Source organism: Cimex lectularius, unplaced genomic scaffold, assembly GCF_000648675.2.
Source record: "Cimex lectularius strain Harlan isolate CLEC.00 unplaced genomic scaffold, Clec_2.1 scaffold35, whole genome shotgun sequence".
In the NCBI taxonomy this organism is placed as follows: Eukaryota; Metazoa; Arthropoda; class Insecta; order Hemiptera; family Cimicidae; genus Cimex; species Cimex lectularius.
The window spans coordinates 694,269-714,629 of NW_019392746.1; the positions used below are offsets into that span (position 1 = coordinate 694,269).

Genomic DNA, 20,361 nt, shown 5'->3' on the forward strand with positions numbered 1-20,361 from the left:
TTAAAATAAGCGACAACCACAAAGGAAGAAGAGAATAATCAATTTCTATTTAGTAATCCTGGGTAATGCTGGGTCAAAACATCATATGTTTTTATGATACGTAGTACTCTATTTCCTCCTTCAACCTTTTCATCTATTATACAATAACCTAATTGAGGGTTGATGGGGTAGTCAATATTGTGACCCTTTCATGCTAATAAATACATTCTCTCCCAACACAAACTAGGTGACAAAAAATATCAGTACTATATGCATGAAACAACCCTGTTAATTCCATGAATCCGATCAGGGGACCCAGTTATCACTGTGCTCTAGCACTATTCTCATATCGGATGGCTATATGTTCCCTATATGGAACCAAGGGATTGCACCCTTCAATTAGGTTGGACACATCAATCAACCTTTCTCTACAGGCTGAACCAGGCTTTGACCCAAAAGTGTCTGTGTGTCAACCTCGCATGGCCCATTCTTAATCTGACCTGGTTATATATCCAGAGGTGATTGTACTAGTAATATATAGTAAAAAAAATCCCTATAAAATGTGGTTCAATTTTTGACCATTTTATATATATTTATGGAAAACAACTGTGACTAAACATAATCATTTTGTTGTATTATTAATTATTCATGATTATGAGGCTGAAGTACTAAACAATCCTCATTCTTAAAAATAATATTGTATATTCAACATATATAGTCTTCTTAAAATAATATTATTACACGCCAATTTGATTTTTTCACTTTTTCCACTACCCTAAAGTTTTTTAATTTCATCAAAACCCATAATTGAATAAGTTGGGAAAGCCACTTATTAATAATTAATATATTAGGTAGAACTAATAAAAACAAAACTAAAGGATTACTGGCAACTGTGGCATGAAACGGAAATAAGTATAATACAAATAAAAAAATAAGAATAATTTAAAAGTCCTCCATAAATAAAATACGTTTAAATAAGCGATAATATTTATTGTTATAACAATAGTAAATTTATACTAAACCAATATTAGAACATTATAGTAATCTAATTTAATATAATAAGAAACAAGTTTCATTAGCACGGAGCGTATGCCCACTATTCTATATATTATGAATATAAACCACAAAGTTTAATTTAAGAATAAGAAAAAGTTTAAGCCAAATTCTGTAAAAATAAAATAAATATGCAAATGAACACTCAAAATATTAAATAAAATAATGGTTTAATTCATTGTGCAAAAAAAAGGCTTTTTCATAATATATTTATTTTAAATGGTACAAATTGGGCTTTAAGCCCCCTTACATGTACATAAATTAGAAATAAATCAAGTTTTAAACATAAAATGTAATAAAATATACAAAACAATAGGGAACATTAATATATTCTTTAAAATATTAATTAATTATAATTGAATGATGAAACTACATTACGAAAGAAAAGCAGAAAGAGAAAAAAAGGAAATGGGGAAAAAGAAATGATTCATGTCATTTTTAAAAACTCAGATGTCATGGACCTGAAACAAGCCCACAAGAAAGCAGAACGTACTTCGCGGAGAAGCAAATCCCATAGTTTTGAGACCCTGCAATTTTGAAGGATAAGGCTAAAGGTTTAGAGGAGTGTTGAAGGCTTGGGATATGATTGGTGCATTTGGATAAGGAATGAGTGAGAAAAAGTTTATAGATATTGAGGACATTTATTTTATTTAATTTTACATATATATATATTAAAGGTATGTGTTTAGAATGTTATGGTTGCTAAAACCATTAATAGGACATTATTAAGAGGAAATATTATCCCTTTAAAATGTGTACTTTTGCCACTTTTGAAGATTTAGAGAAATAATAATATAATATTATAAAATTAGAAGTTTTTTTTTTTTTTAAACTGCCTTTATGTGACTTTTAATGAGCCCTCTATTATTTCATCACTTATTTTGTTTTGTTTGTTGAGTTCTGAGTTCTAACAGTGGCGCTACTTTCAAGCATTGATAAGGCTCGAAACCTTTTCTGTTTTCTATTCTGATTCCTCTGTAACAGTTTTGCACTACCTGAGTAACCCGTATTGGAAATTCCTTAAGTTTTTGGATGCCAGAACTTGAAAGTACTTAGCAAAATGTTTTCCTCTATTTGCCGGACGATAAAGCACGATTACAAACTTTACTGCAGCACACGTGGGTTTTCATACTTTTCAATATAACATTTGTGTTATAATTATTATAATTTAATTAGTAATAATACACTCAAAGATTTAAAAAAAAATACCGAACACTTGTATTTATTTGTTTATTTAACATAATAACTAGGTTTAAAGATTAATAGTTGATTTAAAACTTAAGCACAACCTTTATAATTTGTTAGTAATTAGGAAGGAGCTGGAGTTTTCGGAATGAACCCAAAGACTAAACTGGCGGTAAACTTAGGTAAATATGCTACAGTTTTCCAGTCTGAAATCATAGCAACTGCGCCAGGGAAATAAAAATGCTAGGAATACATTCCCGGAAAATAGCCATCTTCTCTGACAGTCAGACAGCATTAAAGGCCCTAGCCTCATGAAGATGAAGGCAAAGAATGTTTGGAACTGCATTGAGGCCCTGACGGATATCAGCGACAAAAATTACCTGGTTAAAAGGTTGACATGTTGGCCAAAAAGCGAGCCAACATGGACTCTCTGGGACCTGAACCCTACTATGGCTTAGCATCCTGCCACAAAAGACGATACATCTTAAAATGGTTCCTTAATGAGTTCAAAACCTGGTGGAACAGCACCACAGGAATGAGTCACGTGAAGAGATTCATAGAAGGACCATCCACAAAACCTACATAAGAATTACTGGAAGGCAACCGAACTAGGATTCTGATTGGACTCCTGACAGGATATTGGCACTTAAGAAAGCGGATAGGAGTGAAGAGAGAAGAAACACTGTGCAGATACTTCCAGGAAGAGTAAGAGACCGCAGAATGCAATTTATGTTTCTTTGAAGGTCTAAGTAGGTTCGAGTTATTGCACCTAGGACAAGAAAACCGCAAAGCAAGATCGTGTACTAAGGAGCTGCTGGCATAGCTATGGAGGCTGATTAACAATATGAAGCTGACCAGTGAGTTAGAAAAATCAGGGGAGCACAATAGATCTAGCGAATACGATAGCGAAGTTCATCATTTATAATTCAGTTTTGAGTTTTGCCAAAACATTTTTTAAAAAAATTATAACCTTGTGATTTATCTGATTTTAACTTGAAACATTTCAAACATTCAGACTGTAACTACATCTTGTCAAATTGTTTTTAGTGAGGGTGTGCTCCTCATTGGCTGTGGAAAATCAACATTACAAAACCAGTGATCCCGATAGTTCAGTGAACCTCAACCAGAGATTCCTGTATCCGGAATTCCTCCCCGATCCAACTGTCAAATGGAGGAATTCGATAAGGGAAAAGTTAGAAAGGACGGATATGTTGAAGCGAAGGATGCATATAGACATACCAGAATTTTATGTAGGTCTGTATAATCCATATTTTTTCTTTTATTAATTAATTTTATTTTTTATATTAATGTGTGGTGATTGGTGACCGTTAATCGATATTTATTTAGAAATCGTGAGATGCGGTCTGGTGTGATGTAGGTTTCAGAAAAACATTTTCTTTATCTTTGAGAGTGAGAGAGGGCACTGTCGACACGACACGTAAGAATGGCACAATTACACAGAAGACAAACACTTTGAGCCCTGAAGATGATCTCAATAAAGATTGAAACGTTGGCACGATAAAGAAAATGTTTTTCTGAAACCTACATCACACCAGACCGCATCTCACGATTTCTAAATAAATTTTATATTAATTTTGTACGTATATGTGATTAATGATATTGTTCTATAATGTATACATGTTAAATTTAGTCTTAATAACACAAAAATGAAGTTGTGAAAACAGCAAATGAAAAATCCTTGTTTCTTGTATTCATTAAACTACAAGAACCAGATTTTCTCCCTTAGATGACTTAATTTCAAAAATAAAACTAATTTTTCCATAAATTCAGAATTTTTCCTCATTTATCAATATTTTATGTGGGTAAAAAGATACAGGACAATTTGAAATATATTTAGGAAATTATTCTTTAAATAAATATTTTTTATGTGAACAGTTTGTATAGTAAATAAACTTTTTGTTGTTTTAAATGTTTATTTTTTTGTGTGTATTACTGGTATTGTTTGTTATTACGGTTTACTTCAAATAAATGTTGTTGTGGTAAATATTGAACTTTTGAAAGAGCCAAGTGCTATAGTGAGCAATAAACTTATTACATTTATTTATTTTGTCAAATTAAATATAATAAAGTTCAAATTCAGTTTTATCCTATGCCATAGTACTTAAAATTACATTAATTGTTAGTCGTACTTGTACTTCCACAAAACCCTTATCTATTAGTGGAAGTATATTTTGTTATAAAACCTGCATATTTTCTCATTGTCAGATAAAAGAAATTATTTATTAAAAATGCATTATTTCAAAATATTCACTTCAGTGGTATTCTTTTTTATATTTATGTATTACTCAACTATAATTTTAGGCACCATTATGTCTGTGACTTCTTCGAACCCTCATTCATCATCAAAAATGACTACATTCATGGGCATCTGCATTCAGAGGCGAGGATGCGGACTTAGAGCAGAGTTCACTGTTAGGAATGTAATCGACCATCTTGGTACCGAAATATGTTACCAATTATATGATCCAAAAATTAGAAAAATTGAAGTGATCAAGTTGGAAAAAAGGCTCGACAGCGAGCTTTTATACTTGAGGGATGCTTTGCCGGAATATAGCACTTTCCCTGTCGATATGGAACCCGAAATATTGCCGGAAGGCAGTCCAGTTCCTGTTAACACTACAAAGGTGAGTTTAAAGTATAATTGAGTGTTTTGTTATTTATTTTGTATACTTATATTTATTTTTTGTTATTAAAGGTGATAATGAAACCAAGACCTTGGTGTGGAAGATGGGAAAGAACGGATTTCGAAGGGATTGATCGAGAACATTTAATGACTTTGATCTCCGACAAAATGAAAATGCAAATTCCAAAACATAAAACACCTTGGGAAAAATACGATTTGATGAAAATATACAGGTAAAATTTGATCGTTACTTTTTTTTTCTCTTCAAAAATGGAAACATTAATTTTCATTTTTTAAAGAAATACAATACCCGAGGAAGAACAGAAAGAAATCTTCGCAGAGGTCAATTCTTCACTTCATCAAGTAGAACTTACAAAGAGGAAAGAAAAAAGGAAGAGAATGTTTACTAGACCTGTTAAATCAGCGTAAAACATTTTAGTAAACATTACGTTTGTATATAATAGTATGTAGTATGATTGCATTAAATCACAAAACATGTTTGAATTGTAAAAAGTTTTTAATAAAATTTTGCTAATCTTATTTCTCTCTTTGTTTCTTAGTTTACTGTAAACACCATTCAAGTTTCAATTGTCAAATTCAAGCTGGTTTTTGTTTGTCAGATGTTTTTGGTTTTTCTTTCTTCATTTTAGTTCTATGTGTTTATTTTGTATTTTCTTTAATATCTACATATTGTTTGTTGACATGCAATAATAGGAAAGGAATGTAAAAATAACACAGAAGCAAAAATGTGGAGAGAAAAATGCTGAAACATGTATGGTAGGCAAGACAGCTAAACTAGGCAATATAAGATGATCAAAGATAATCATGAGGTAAAACACATAGATCATCATTTACTCGATTGTTTGCAACACAGCACTTTGCAGCTTAATCATCTATGATCATTTTTGTCTGCCTATTCTCACTATTCTCACTGGTTTTGTCTATCAAATAGGTTTTGCATGACGAAAGACTTTCCCTCCATCATAATTGCTCATATTTTTGTGGGTTGTTAATAGTATTGATGTGTATGTTCATTTTGTCTGTTAATTCTTGACGGCTGTGATTAGAAGTTGTTTGTGGTGGAATTTTGTGGAGTGCTGTTACATAAGATACTAAAAGTGCAAATGCAAAGATAAATTTAAAAAAATAATAGCTTATATTTTTAATTGTGATTTAATTAATTTAGTTTAAATTAAAATGAGAATCTCAATGACTTACAAGTGTAAATATTTAAGAAATGTTATTTGAAGGCCAAAAGGAAAGTTTTTCAAAATTACAGTGAACGTCTCATAATTGGAGGGAGTCAGAGACCTGTGAGTGGCCTTGAAATCTTTTCAACCTCCCACTCCCAACTTATGATCAGACATCATTCCCTTTCCCTCACTTGTCCCTACTCCCTCACAAGAGGCAGGTCTCCCTCCGGCTTCATTCATTCTTTCTACTTCGGCATATTTGAATGATAAGACTTCACTCGCTGTCAAATTGGAAAGTAAGTCTCCTTGAAACTTTGAAAGCACGTGGCAAGAAGTTCCGTGATCCGATCAATCATTAATCTAAGAAGGTGAATCTCATCAATTTATTTATTTCACGTTTTAATAATTTTCTTCGTCTTACTTCTTTCTTTTATCAAGTGGTATTCCGTTTTCTTTTTTATGTTCAAATAATTAGCACGTGATCATTTCTTAAAGATGGGACTTGCGGATTATAAAGAACTTGTTGGCTCTGCTGCTGGGTTTTGCACCGTAGCTCAAATTTTTGCACCAGTGTAAGTATACTTAACAATCATTTCATCTCCCTTGTGCCTAATTCTTGTAAAATTATTTTATTACTAATTTATACATTTCAGCAAATTAAACAAAAAAAGAATTCTGTAACAGTTAAATTTCAAAATTAAAATTGACTTTTAGATATATTTTAATTATTTCAGGCACTACTGTCAAATTTTTTTAAATGGATTTATAATTGCAACAAAATCCAATTATTATTTATCATTGAGTACATTACAGAAAAATTCCCAAGTAGTACAGTCTTACATAATAGTTAACAACATTTATATATCAATAATAAGAAATATGTATACAATTTATAACAAACAACATGCCAAGTACAAAGTAAAAAGAAAATCTGATACATAACACAATACATACAAAATATAAATCAATTGGTCGATCAGACCAAGAAATCTAATATAAACTTAACAGAAACACAATTATAGCAATAAATGACAATTTTAATTCAAATTTTTCTTAAAGGTATCAAATTTACAGCATAGAAACTCTATGCTGTCAAATTTACCATCAAAAGCCTGATAAAAAGAGATTGACCCACACTGACCCGAGTTTGATTAAATTCAGTATAAAACATATTAACATTTCTATTTCTTCTACTAGGAACCAGGAATTTTATTATTTTACTTAATTACTTTGGACAATAATAAATCCCATTCACCAAACATATGCCAAGGACCAAACTACGATTGTCAAGGGTCATGAGCCAGAACTCCTGAGCCCTTTTTCTTCCATCTGAGACCCATTTTAAAAACCATGTATTTTACGAAAAAAATTTTTTACCTTTTCCCATTTGATTGAATAAATCTGCAAATTCCAAGGAAATCAAACAGAAGTTTTTTTTACAGGCGATCTCAAATTTTCTTGAAGACCGACTCAGTCCCAACATTGCCAAGAACTGTGACACAAACTTCACAATTTCTTGACTTCACAGTTCTTGACAATGTTGGGACAGAGAAGGTTTTCAAGGAAATTTGACCTTGCCTGTAAAAAAACCTTAAATATATCAAAACGTTGACATATTTAAGTTTTTCCCTGATGATGATCTTAAAAAAGGTTGAAAGCTTGGCAATAACAACTGAATTTGCTATCTTCTTCAAGACCATACCTTGATCCAGAGTATTCGCGAGTGACAAAGTGGTCGATATTTCTAATACTAAAAAGATAAAATTAAAGTTGTGTAGAGAAAATGGTTTAAATCTTTGATGTGGCGTTTCAATTTTAAAAATGCTAAGATTTCCCTGAATCTATTAAAAAAATTTAAAAAAACTATTGTGAAATATGTAGCCATAATTGCCATAATTTTTTTACACAAATAAATGTTATTAATTTATTTTGCCAAGCTAGGTTCTAGGTTTGAATCCTGCAGATCGCATGGCTTTTTAATTGATGATAGAATGAAAAACGCATTGTCAAGTAGATTGACCCCTCCATGACCCCCAATGCATGTATGAATATATGACAGGAATTACTTAATAATAATAATAATTCATAACTTCCAGCATAATCAGTATAATTATGTAGTAGGTGGGATAATTTTTTTCTTAATATTGAGGGATTTTATTACCACAGACTTTATCAAGACCATAACTATGTATGTCCATTCATCAATTGGACTTAAATAGTCAAAAAAAGCACATATTTTATATGATAAGGATTTGAAATCAAACACTAGTAAGTAAGAAAGTTTGTTATGTCACTTAATAACCAATTTGAATGAAGAGATACCTTGGTAGCCGAGTGGTGCGCATTGACTTTTGGCTTGTAGGCTCCACGGTTGTGGGTTTGTTTCTCACCGTCATCCCAGGAATTTTCTATCATGCTTCCCAAACTATATATTATCAATCAATAAAAATACTATGGCTAGTATCAAAGACATAAAAGTCCATAGTAAAAAAAGTCTTATTAGTCTTAGACAAGAATATCTTTCTATTGGCATAAACAACATTGACTGATTAGAAAAAATGGCAGTACATGCAGTACCACTTGAGCTATCACAACTTCAAGTGGTTAGAGCAGCGGCGTATTGAGCCGAAGGTCGTGGGTTCGAAGCCTGTTTGCGACACTAATTTTTCCTCTCAACCAAAAACCTTAGATGAAAAGAATAATTAATTGGAATAATTAATATGGTCAATTAAGATCATTAAACAAATATGGACTGACACTTTTGTTTTCCAGTCTGACTGTCACAAAGTGATACTTTCTGCAATCAGCACTCATGGCCATTTCAGATATTTGCCTCTAATAGTATAAATATTATTATGAGGTCTGCGATGTGACTCGGACTAACATGTAGATTGATCATTTCTGATTGCCCTGGTCTGTCTATGTATGGTGCCAATGTTTCAGTATTTTGCCATCTTCATTGATTATTCTGTGTGTTATTTTGTCAGTGGCCTTTTATGTCAACATAGTAGCACACTAAATTGACAGGAAAAGAAATGTGTAAGCAAATTTATTTAATTGAGTTTATATTGAATACCTGAGACAATAACAAAAGGACATAATTGAAAAAAATAACACTAAGAATCAGCTACTGAAAATTAGGAAAACTTAGTCTAACCGATGAAGCCAGCAAGAATAGACCAGGAAGATCAAGAATGATTAAGCTACAAGTTCTTCATCCAACCCTCAAGCCACAATGTTTCACAGTAAATGCTTTTGCCCATCTTCCTGAGTTTATGGGTAAGCTCCATTTTTGAAAATAATGTTGTTGCTTGTCCAGCTTATGTTTTAGACTTTAACTCATTGACTGCGTTCTATGCCTGGCCATTTTCATTGTCCATGACAGAACCCAATTTATTATGTAAAATAACTTATATTTAAAAATATTGTAAATGATTTTTAAAATTTTATTACATTTGTCTAAATGATATACATTATATGACGCAACAGTTCCATCCCCCATGTAAATGATGTGGGTGACCCACAGGATGTTTGTTCAATTTGGGTGTGCAGTTGAATAAAAGTCATTTCAAATTTCTACAATATTTTTTTCTTACATAATCATACAAAAAGTTGAATAATTAATTAAAATAACAAAACACATGCACAGAAAAGCAAATTGTGTATTTTTCACAGGTTTTAAATATAAAAAAATCACTTCCAGTTGAAAAAAATTGAAAAAACCGTAGCGGTGACACTTTTGCTCTTTATGAGGCGAAGTGGAGGGAGAGTTTAAAAAGAATAAATGGAAGGATGCAGGCCATATCTCTATTACAACCAAAAGGACAGCTGGCATGGTGCCCATGCTGCGTCTTATGCAGTCAACGTGTTTGTCAAGTTCTTAATATGTGCATTGGTAAAAGACTCTTATATCATCGAAGAAAGTATGCAATATTTTCCATTTCTAGAAATCAACCATCGCGTCTTGTAGAAGAAACATTTTGCCCAATTTTATTAATAGCCTTGTCATGTCTAAAAATAGTATTATTTAAAAAAAATTATCATCCTGCTATAATACGTAAAAATACAGTTTGATAAATCATTAGGGTGGGTATCTTGAATCTAATTTTTACAGTGGCTCATAATTTTTTGCATTCCTTACCTATAGACCGTAAGGAGTTCATACAAATTGAATTAATGCAAACATAGTATATGATATATTGCTTCTATCCTTTGTCTTATCTTTAAGTGATATTATATAAGACAAACTATTAAACAATGCTATGACGTGTTATTTTTAATATTATCTTGTTGTTGTTTTTTTCAGATTTATTTGTAAAGATATTGTGAAGCAGGGAAATACAGAAAATGTCACGCCGTCCCCTTTTATAGGTGGTTTGGGAATGTAAGTGCAATTTCTTTTGTGTATGATTTTTTATAATAATTTCTCTTGTCAAATTTCAGGTCCTTGGTTGTACTTAAATATGGTCACATATTGAATGATGCGACAATCACATCAGTCAACTTATTCGGTTTTGTTTTGAATATTTTATACCTTTCATTGTTTTATTATTACACTAATGAAAGAGTAAGTAATTAGATATTTTTAACACTGAGAAAAAAATTAAATTTTTTATTTTCAGGAACAATTATTAAAAAACACAATTAAAATTTTATTAGGAGTCGGTGCCATTTATGGTTACACAGTGGCTGAATTTTCACCGACAAGATTGGAATTTAATTATGGCATTATAATTACAGTTCTAATGCTTTTTCATATAGCCACACCACTTTTAGACCTAGTGAGATATCATTTCTTAATAATTAAAACATCATCTTCTTTTGTAATAAATCTGAACAAAACCATTTCAGAAAACAATAATAGCAAATAAAGATACAGGATCTCTACCCTTTCCCATGATATTCAGTGGGGCAGTCGTAACATTTTTGTGGCTCCTCTATGGTATAATAATTGAAAATGCGTTCATTCAGGTATGACAAAATAATTTTTTATCAACCTGACTAGTTTCGTTGGTTTATGCTGTCATATATTTCCATATCTTTATTGGTTAATCTGTGTTACATTTGCATTTTATTTTGTTTATAAGGTGACATAACCTAATTAATTTCAAAGATGGCCTTTTAATATCTAGCCCCATATGTCACCTTATAAAATGAGGCAACTTACAAACACACTATCAATCACTGAAGTTGGCGAGAAGTGACAGACAAAACTGGAAAGAAAAGTTAGAATGTGATGATGGATTTGGAGATGAATCATCACATTTCCACAAAGTAGCATTTTGTATTAATTATACTTATTTATTTTCAGTTTCAAAATGTGATAGCTTTCTCGTTGTTAGCCTTCCAACTGCTTCTCTTTCTAATTTATCCACCACAGTACAAAGCAGAGAAAGAAACTAAAAAGAAAATTTAGAAACTTCTTGTTTGTAATCACAATTTAGTAAGTACAATCAAAACAATTGGTTTTGTTTAAATACAAGCCTAAAATTTAAATAGAAGTTTTAAAATTTAATACTGAAAATTTGGAATTTTTACAAACTCATTCATAATCATTAAACTGTACAGGTAAAAGAAATAGAAAAACGTAGTACTCCAATTGCTCTCTCAATTATCAGTATTTCATTGTAATTTGTCAACCAGGCGACACAAATTTATTCTCTTTGAAGTGCTTTTGAAACTCTACCGGCTTCCTCCTCAGCCATTGGTGGTTCAGTTACAAAAAGATTAGAGCTTCAAAAGTACTACAGAGAGAATAAAATTGTTTGTTGTTTGAGTTCACTGTTAGCGATCCTACACTGAAGATATGTAGTATTTAATATATAAAAGAGCGAAAGCAAATCATAAAGATTTATTAGTGTTTTATTACCTTATTTCTAATTTTAAGTAAAATAAATTCCAAATTATGGACTGTCTGTAATGTTCACTTGAACTAGCAGTTTGGAGTTTGAACTGTGATTTTAAAAATATAAAATTATTTTAACTTTTTTTAATCTCTTTTTAAAAATATTTATTAAATATGTATATATTGTGCCAATAAACACGGTTAAGTTAAACTGGTTAACTGGTTCAAAATCACCCTGTCTTGCTCAATTTTGTGTTGTTGAGTTGAAAACAATTGGGATTAGTAAATAAATAGAAATGTGATTGTATTAAATGTAATTGTCAGGTAATGAAAAGGGACAGGGGAAGATGTTGATAATCAAATTTTACAGTTTTGTTAAATTGTACTTATTTTCAAAATATATGTTTATAAAAATTGATATTGTTTTTAGTTCATTATTCAATAAAAAAAACCAAAAATTCACAGAGTATTGGATATAATAGAAAAATTACTCGAAGAAAAATTAATCTATTCTGTCACCTATGTTTCATAGGCTTTTGACAAGTTCTGGCATGAAAGAGTTATCTGAAATTTTTGAGTCAAAGAAAAAGATAAATATTAAAAAATAAGGATAATAAATGAGTGCCCCAAGGGAGCATACTAGGGCCAATACTTTACTCACTCTATACCAGTAATTACAGTCAAACAAAAGGATAAATATTAAAAAATAAGGATAAAAATGGAGTGCCCCAAGGGAGCATACTAAGGCCAATACTTTACTTACTCTGTACCCGTAATTTAAAAATTGCAACGTTTGCAAGTAATACAGCGGTGATATCAATAGGCCAGAGCACTAACCATCCTTCCAAAAGCTTTTAAGCAAAAACAACATAAATCAGTAAATGAAAAATAGAGAAACAGACTCATCCAGTTAAAATCAGAACATATTGCAAAAATAAAAATGGACCATATTCTGTCTATTACCTTTAGTTTTTAGTCTAGTACCAAATAAATTCCAAAATAAAAATTCTATGTAACATGTTGATGCACCATGGAACATAAGGAATCTTAAGATTACTCAAGTCACAGCGGAAAACCAGATTTGCCATCAAACACGTCTTGCCTATGCCTACATGAAAATTTTTTTGTTTTATGGCTCTACTTTCTCCATATTAGTCATACCTTAAGCTACATATCATTTATGATATTAAATTCACTAATTTCGTGGTCCGCTTGACCAATTAATATATTACAATTAATTAAGGTTTTTAGTTGAGATAAAAAAGTCAATGGCATGAGCGGGATTCGAACCCACGATCTTCGGCTAGATACGCCGCTGCTCTACCACTTGAGCTATCATGACCTCGATCCACTCGGACACTAACTTCCCATCTCAACCCCACCTTTTGAATTTTCCCTACTTTTGGCCATTTTTTAATTTTTTTTTTTTTTTTCACTTTTACAAATACATACATCATTCATTTAAAAAGGTATTACAGACGGGAATTAAAATTATGACAAAAACAAATCATTTACTAAAAAATAATATATACATCAATGTTTAATAATGACCAAAGTGATCACTATAATAAATTAATTATACACTTGTTTAATATCAAAAGTTTTGTGTTTTCTATCCCTACTCTTCAGTAATTTCTCACTAAAACTTTCGTCTTTGAACTTCTTCTTGAGGAAATGTACTTTAGGCTCAAAGTCATCCTTGAGTTTTCTCTTTGGTACGTGCTGCAAGGACGTCTCCCAATTTCCTGTGACTTTCATGTCCAGCATGATTTTCAAAACTTGGTCCAAGGTGAGACTCTTTGAACCCAAATTCCAATCTAAATATCTATCGAGCGGAAGCTTGGCCATGCGGAGCCCTTCGGCCTTGGCCTTCCCAAGAGAAAACGGTTTGCAATTTTCCTTATCGACCATTGCACCTGAAAAAATATCATGTTCAAAATTTATTCTAAAATAGAACACAAGCTAATGAGAACTTTTTTTTAAGGAAGGAAGGATCTGCAAAACATGTTTTAATTTAAAAATTAAAGTTAGATTTCACAGGATTATAATCCAGAATCACAGAAGTTCAAGAATCGATCCAATAAAAAAAAATAAAAAAAATATATATATATATATTTTAGTGGATTAGTCATTATCATCGATAAACCGATCCAGTAAACTAAATTTCAACAGGACACAACTTCTAACAGAATCCTAAAATATTTTCTAGGTCAATCTGAATCATTTATGAATGTTAAACAAGAAAATATTTTTAATTCAAGATTTTTAAATAGTCGTTTCTGATCATTTCAATAGAATATCAAAGTATTCAAGGTCACAAGAGGAAATAAAGCAAAAGTAAGTTTTCAAAATTAATAAATAGATTAGATTGTTTTCCTTTGGGCTGTTCAACAACTTACTACACGAAAGAAAGCTGTAATATACAAGATGGAAGAGTAAATTAAGATGTGGTCAATTTAAAAAATAAAATAAAAAGAATAATCAGCAATTTTAATTAATCTACGCCCTGACTAATGGATTAAAATTTAAACAAAAGTTAGTATTTTCCGGTTTAAACAATCCTGGCAATTAGAGGATGCTCGCAGAGCAACTGACTGAAATTTTCAATATTCAGTGTCGAAAGAGAAATCCCTAGCTTAGCCAATTTTTGAAATTTAAAAAGTTTGTATTTATAAATTGTATCAAACTTGGTGATTAATTGCTAAATTTGTAGGCATATTGACAATTCATTAGACAAAATTCACAACATCCAATATCTCCATGTCTCATTCTGCAATTTTTATTTTTTACAATTTCGTTTTAATTTCTTAATTTTAAACGTAAATTTTATTATTTTAAAATAAAAGTGTATAGAACTTGAAGTTTTCTTACCAATAATATATATATCATCATGGTTGTATGTTGTCAGCTCTTCTCGACAATGAGGTGTCAGATAGACAAGCTTTTCCTTTGGAAACATATCTAAATAGCTTTTTGTAGAAATATTAATAGGGAAATCGTCGTTGTACAGAATTGGTATTTGCTTTGCGAATCTAGTCATCATGTAGCCATCCCGGTCCACATTGACAAAGTGCAAACTGAAAGGCGATTTGTGGCGCCTATTCTCGCTGAAGAGTATCAAGAGTTGTTTAGCGCAATTGGCCGCTTCCCTGTTATTCATGTGTTGGTCGTAGCCGCAATCAATTATAATTTCTTGGCCGAACATCATTGCTTCGATCAGTTTTGCATTGTTCCACCTGTCCATCGTAGATTCATATATCCTTAAGAATATATTAGATCCTCCAAACCCATATTTTATGTGGGTGTTTTCTTCGATTTCAGGCTGCGTCGCCAACCACTTCGCCTTCTTCTCTTCTTTTTTTTTCTTATCGTTTTCCTTTTTTTTCTCGTTCACCCACCAAAAATTGATTTGTTTTATCCTTTGTCTTTTCGACTTGGCATTGAGAAGCTCGGACCATCTTTCATTTGTCATTAAAGATGGAACTTTGTTCGATTCTTGTCGTAGCAGTTCAAATTCTAGCATAATGACTTTGAGGTTTTTCTTAAGATTTTCATCGCCTTTTGTAATACCTTCGTAATCGACGTTTTCGTAATTATTCACATCGGCGTTCGTGCAGAAACCTCTGCTGTTTATGCAGTTGCTGATGGTCAGTTTGAAAACATTTTTGGGTATGCTTCGGTTTCGGCCCACCAAACCGACTACACTTCTCAAACTGAATCCGAGCATTTTTCACTTAAAACTGAAGACAACGTGTTTTTACAATTCTTGCACGGGGGCCAAAAAGAATGAAAGATAAAGTAATCTTTAAAAAACTGATTTATCCTTACACTTAACCTTCGTATCGCAGCCTTGAATTAACCTTCCCGTAAAGATAAATGTCGGCATGTTGGAATCTCGGTCCCACATTAGGTTTGACAAAACATCCCTTTTACCACTTATGCACTTTTAATAACTATTACATATAAATAATTATGATTAAAATATTTATAACAAAATTGGCATAGCCATATAAGAAAATGGAGCAATTTAGAGGGTGTTTATTTAAAATTTGTAATTAATTGGAATAATTATTATGGACAATTATGACTATTAAGCTAATATGGATTAATTTGTAATTAATACTCACGCGTTTATTATAATTATTACATAATTAATTAAACTCACCTATGATATAAATATATTTACATTAATTTGTGTTTTTCACTTAGACTTTTAAGTTTAAAAAGTAATTTCACCTTGTACAGAAAATATGAATTACATTTTTTAAAATTTGTTTTGGAGATAAAAATTTTCAGTCTGGGTTGCTTTGTAGAACTAAACACCTTATTTTATTTTTATTTATTTTTAATTTTTTTAATGACGTGTTTTATTCGCAATGCATTTCGGGCCACATCCCTGGTCCCTTTTCACAGCGATTATTTGAGCTAAATAAAACTCCAGTAGGCCAGGGACATGGCCCGAAATTCATTACAAATAAAATATGTCATAAAAAAACAATTGTTGTTTAGTTCAACAAAAACATCTCATAATGAAATACAGTTATTTATTGAAATAAGAATCTTTCTTTTTTCTTTTTGTTTGTTCCGTGAATATAATTTTTTGTTAAATTTTTTTATATAGAATGAATGGGTGGTTGATCTCGTTCAAAGTATATTCAATTCTTAATTTCAATAAAAGTGAATGTTCACAATGCTTTACATTGTAATAGAAACTTGTACCTGGAACTTTGTTTTATTGTAATTAATAAAAGTTTCCAAGTCCAAATGAAGGAAGTACAATATTCCTCAAATGTTAAGTTGTATATACTTACATAAAATTAAAATAGTTAAATAATATACAAGCTAATATGCAAACTCTCTTCCATTTTCTTCTGTCACTCTCTGTCTCTTTCTCTCCCACTTTTTTAAAAAGTTTTTTTAATGCCTTAGCATGAAATAGACATGTTAAAATTAATTATTATATAAATATAATTTTATAATATGGTATTACCCTAAACATTTAATATATTTATAGAAAGTTATTAACAATAATAGCCCATTTATTGAAATAATATTTATACCTTTATTTATTTATTTGTTGAGCATGTAGAGGAAAGGATACTCAATTTGTCAACTTAATTAGGTGACATTGCTCAATATATATAGTTATGTTCCACTCAATATGAGAATTGTGTTTGAGCATGGCAGCATTGGGTTCCCCTGTTACGATTTTTAGAAGAAACAGGACTGTTTCGTTGTATGTACGATTGGTAGATATTTCATTTTATGTTCCCTTTCATGTGTATTGAGAGTGAATGTATTTTTTAATGTGATCGGGCCGTTGGTGAAATATTGAGTACCCCATACTTTGGGTTACTTGTTAGTCTATTAGTCTAGAGTACTTAATCATTACTACTGGAGTACTTAATGTAATTAGAGGAATGAGATTTTTTTTGCTGCTGTCTGGTATCAATAGGCAATTCCAATTTTTATGCAAAGATGGTTGAGGAGAAAAATGAGTGACATGAGCGGGATTCAAACCCAAGACCTTTATCCAAAATCCCACTCGTGACCTTTTTCTTCTCGCCCATCTTTATATAAAAATTGGAAATAATATTTAATAATAAACAGATACACATTAGATAACAAATAGACATGTGAAAGTTAAGATAGGAAAGAAAATCAGGACAGTAAATTAGAGTATGTCTCAATTTATACCTAAGGTTATATCAATGTTGAATTTATTCATATATTTATTAATAAATAAACATTGAATTGAATTTTAAATAAATAAGCATTGAGTACAAGTGTATAGTTTCAAATATATTATGATGATAAGAAGTATCACCAAATGTAGTTGGCCTTGCAGACCACTTAAAAGTGCACGTAGAATAAAAAAATATTTAAGTTTATGTAATTTATTTGAAATTCAAATTGCCTGCAAAGTGCATAAATACTAAATTCTTAACAAAGGCTGGAGATAACTGAAGTGACAGTAAAAGCCCGGCAAAAAAATAAAAATAAAAAAATTAAAAAACCCCATTAAGCTTTTACTTATCGGGGATAAAAAAAAATCTAAAAAGTGGGGCTAGTGCATTCGTATAAAAATAAATTTAAATAGCATCAAGAGTTGCTTCAAGTCAAAAATTAGTTTGTGTCCAATGCAAATGCCAAAAATGCTCGGGACAGCAAATACATTTAAGCAAGTTTCAATTATTGGTGGAGGACTAATGGGGTCAGGAATAGCACAGGTAATCTTTTGGCATAAAGGAACTGTTTGTTTTTGCAATTAATTTAAAATGAGGATATTGGTTTCTCCCTTGTCGAGAAAGCATAGACATTTTTGAACAATGGGCTTGCACTTTTAATGAATATTATAACTTTTTAAATAAGAAATTTCCATTTTCTACTTTTTACATACTTGATGTGAGTAAAACCATTGTGAGTATTAATATCCTAAAACTTATAAAGAAAATTCCAATAAACCCATACAATACTCAACTTTTAATCAAATGTGCAATAATAATGTGATTAAATTAAAACAGAGACAGTTTTCTTTAATTAACATATTTATTCTATCATTTCTATTAATTTGTTTCAAAATTCTTGAACTATATTAATCGATAGAGGATTTTTTACCTGTAATAAACATTATGATTGATTAATAATTGTTCTTAAAAACAAAACATTAAACAATTTCTAATTGTCTAAAACAATTTAAAACTTATATGTATGAATTCTTACAGTGGAGTATATATTTTTTTCATTCTTCCATTGGAATATGATTTTTTTTAAACTAGTGTTTGCAACAGCAGAGCTCGTATGACAGTGTTTTTGAAATAAGTCAGATTCAAATGCAGGGCCACTGGATTCATACCTGGGATCTTTACCTTACCTAAACCGTTGCGGCCACTGGTACCCTCTGTTTTATAGTTGTTTGAATCATTCATGTTCTTCAGTCATTCTATCATTTTACTGGCTTATTCAAAATGCATCAAAATGCATTGCATTTTAAATAATAATATGCACATTTTAATGGTTTTATATAGAAGTTTAAATTGCTTTTGTCTAGGTGGTAGCACAAAAAGGGCAAATGGTAAACCTGGTTGAAGTAAATGACAGCATTTTGAAAATATCAAGAGCAAAAATTGAACAAGACATAGAAAAACTTTCCAAGAAGTTGTATAAAGTGAGAAATCATGCAATTAACTTAAGAAATGTTAGTCATAGTTAAAATTTTGTACAGGACAGTAAAGAAAGTTCTTCATATTTTGACCAAGTGCTTGGAAGAATTAATTACTTTGCTGACATACCAAAAGCTGTTGAAAGCAGTAACATTGTTGTCGAAGCGGTTGTTGAAAATTTTGATATCAAGAAAAATATTTTCTTATCTGTTGAAGAGGTGCTTTTATTTTGATTTGTTAATAGAATTTATGGATAGAAAAATAAGGCCAATATTTCCTAGGCTGCTCCTGAAGAAGCGATTCTATGTACAAACACTTCATCGTTGTCAATTTCAAGAATAGGATCTGTTTTAAAAAAACAGGACAGATTCGGAGGTGTACATTTCTTCAACCCTGTGCCTCTGATGAATTTAGTTGAAGTAAATATAAATTTGTTAAACACAAAAAATACTTATTTGAAAGATGTAAACATTATGGTAGGTCATAAGATCAGATAAAACGTCAGATAAGACATACGAAATGCTATTTGCTTGGACAAAATCCATCGGGAGGGTTCCTGTCGCATGCAAAGATGTCCCTGGTTTCATAGTTAATAAATTACTTGCTGTATTTATCGCAGAAGCCATCAAAATGTATGAAAAAGGTAATATTAAATAGTTTAGATCTATGAGATTGTTTTTAAACAAATTTTGTATTTGTTATTAGGTGATGCCAGTAAAGAAGCAATTGATACCGCCATTAAACTGGGTGCAAATCATCCCATGGGGCCGATTGAACTGTCAGATCTTATTGGCCATGACACTGTAGCTATGATTTTTAAAAGTTAGAAAATGTAATTTGATTTGGTAAATGTTGTGTTTAAACTTTTGTTATTGTAGACCTAAGAGAAGGTGAACCTGAGAACAAAATGTTTGAACCTCTCAAATCGCAAATAAGACTGTTGGAAGAAGGAAAATTGGGAGTCAAATCTGGAGAAGGCTATTACAAATATCCTAGAAAATCTACTACTAGTCTCAGCTAGAACACTCAATGCAATTTCAATTCTGTTTGCAATCATGATTTGTAAAATAATTAAAAGAGAAGTGGAAACTGACTGATCTATTAATTTATGCAATATATATTATTAGTAAAAATTTTTGTACAACTCCGGTAAATTTGTTGACTACAAGATCATTTACTTAGCTAACATTGTAATTATTTTTACATGAAAAGTAAAAAAAAATGTAATATAATAATAATTTGTAAAAATACATTAACAAAAGGTTGGAATTAAATAAATATATTTTCTGTGATGTAGTT

At 30.8% G+C, this 20,361-nt stretch overlaps 4 protein-coding genes across 6 annotated transcripts; 3 read left to right on the plus strand and 1 right to left on the minus strand.

Moving 5' to 3' along the window:
• Positions 1–1,965: 1,965 nt before the first annotated feature.
• Positions 1,966–5,401, plus strand: LOC106669305 (39S ribosomal protein L19, mitochondrial). The gene is made up of 5 exons (XM_014398682.2): positions 1,966–2,150; positions 3,265–3,471; positions 4,540–4,862; positions 4,934–5,094; positions 5,161–5,401. The coding sequence occupies exons 1-5, from the start codon at positions 2,093–2,095 to the stop codon at positions 5,288–5,290; spliced, it is 879 nt and encodes a 292-aa protein (XP_014254168.1). The 5' UTR covers positions 1,966–2,092; the 3' UTR covers positions 5,291–5,401.
• Positions 5,402–6,221: 820 nt separating this feature from the next.
• On the plus strand, positions 6,222–11,904 carry LOC106669306 (sugar transporter SWEET1). Of its 2 annotated transcripts, none has more exons than XM_014398683.2 (7): positions 6,222–6,422; positions 6,530–6,626; positions 10,361–10,438; positions 10,498–10,621; positions 10,677–10,835; positions 10,906–11,025; positions 11,366–11,904. In XM_014398683.2, the coding sequence occupies exons 2-7, from the start codon at positions 6,550–6,552 to the stop codon at positions 11,468–11,470; spliced, it is 663 nt and encodes a 220-aa protein (XP_014254169.1). In that variant the 5' UTR covers positions 6,222–6,422; positions 6,530–6,549; the 3' UTR covers positions 11,471–11,904. The 2 variants fall into 2 exon arrangements, with proteins under 2 accessions (XP_014254169.1, XP_014254170.1); XM_014398684.2 differs by having other exon boundaries at positions 6,550–6,626.
• A 1,480-nt stretch (positions 11,905–13,384) lies between these two features.
• Positions 13,385–15,775, minus strand: LOC106669339 (mitochondrial ribonuclease P protein 1 homolog). Its single transcript, XM_014398753.2, has 2 exons — positions 14,771–15,775; positions 13,385–13,815 (listed from the first exon to the last, which is right to left on the minus strand). Exons 1-2 carry the CDS (start codon positions 15,624–15,626, stop codon positions 13,472–13,474), a joined length of 1,200 nt encoding a protein of 399 aa, XP_014254239.1. The 5' UTR covers positions 15,627–15,775; the 3' UTR covers positions 13,385–13,471.
• Positions 15,776–17,908: 2,133 nt separating this feature from the next.
• Positions 17,909–20,303, plus strand: LOC106669340 (hydroxyacyl-coenzyme A dehydrogenase, mitochondrial-like). 2 transcript variants are annotated; one of them, XM_024227157.1, is made up of 7 exons: positions 17,909–18,129; positions 18,951–19,067; positions 19,125–19,280; positions 19,344–19,481; positions 19,543–19,705; positions 19,768–19,865; positions 19,941–20,088. In XM_024227157.1, the coding sequence occupies exons 1-7, from the start codon at positions 18,040–18,042 to the stop codon at positions 19,944–19,946; spliced, it is 768 nt and encodes a 255-aa protein (XP_024082925.1). In that variant the 5' UTR covers positions 17,909–18,039; the 3' UTR covers positions 19,947–20,088. The 2 variants fall into 2 exon arrangements, with proteins under 2 accessions (XP_024082925.1, XP_014254240.1); XM_014398754.2 differs by having other exon boundaries at positions 17,918–18,129; positions 19,768–19,884; positions 19,941–20,303.
• Positions 20,304–20,361: the final 58 nt, after the last annotated feature.

Bases quoted from the DNA above. Each gene is read 5' to 3' on its own strand.
- LOC106669306 (XM_014398683.2), top strand. From the start codon at position 6,550: ATGGGACTTGCGGATTATAAAGAACTTGTTGGCTCTGCTGCTGGGTTT. The intron at 10,439-10,497 runs GTAAGTGCAATT...GTCAAATTTCAG, and splicing joins TTTATAGGTGGTTTGGGAAT to GTCCTTGGTTGTACTTAAAT. The intron at 11,026-11,365 runs GTATGACAAAAT...ATTTATTTTCAG, and splicing joins TTGAAAATGCGTTCATTCAG to TTTCAAAATGTGATAGCTTT.
- LOC106669339 (XM_014398753.2), bottom strand. From the start codon at position 15,626: ATGCTCGGATTCAGTTTGAGAAGTGTAGTCGGTTTGGTGGGCCGAAAC. The intron at 13,816-14,770 runs GTAAGAAAACTT...ATATTTTTTCAG, and splicing joins TGATGATATATATATTATTG to GTGCAATGGTCGATAAGGAA.
- LOC106669305 (XM_014398682.2), top strand. From the start codon at position 2,093: ATGTTTTCCTCTATTTGCCGGACGATAAAGCACGATTACAAACTTTAC. The intron at 2,151-3,264 runs GTGGGTTTTCAT...AATTGTTTTTAG, and splicing joins CAAACTTTACTGCAGCACAC to TGAGGGTGTGCTCCTCATTG. The intron at 4,863-4,933 runs GTGAGTTTAAAG...TTGTTATTAAAG, and splicing joins TTCCTGTTAACACTACAAAG to GTGATAATGAAACCAAGACC.
- LOC106669340 (XM_014398754.2), top strand. From the start codon at position 18,040: ATGCAAATGCCAAAAATGCTCGGGACAGCAAATACATTTAAGCAAGTT. The intron at 19,068-19,124 runs GTGAGAAATCAT...AATTTTGTACAG, and splicing joins TTTCCAAGAAGTTGTATAAA to GACAGTAAAGAAAGTTCTTC. The intron at 19,885-19,940 runs GTTAGAAAATGT...TTGTTATTGTAG, and splicing joins TGTAGCTATGATTTTTAAAA to ACCTAAGAGAAGGTGAACCT.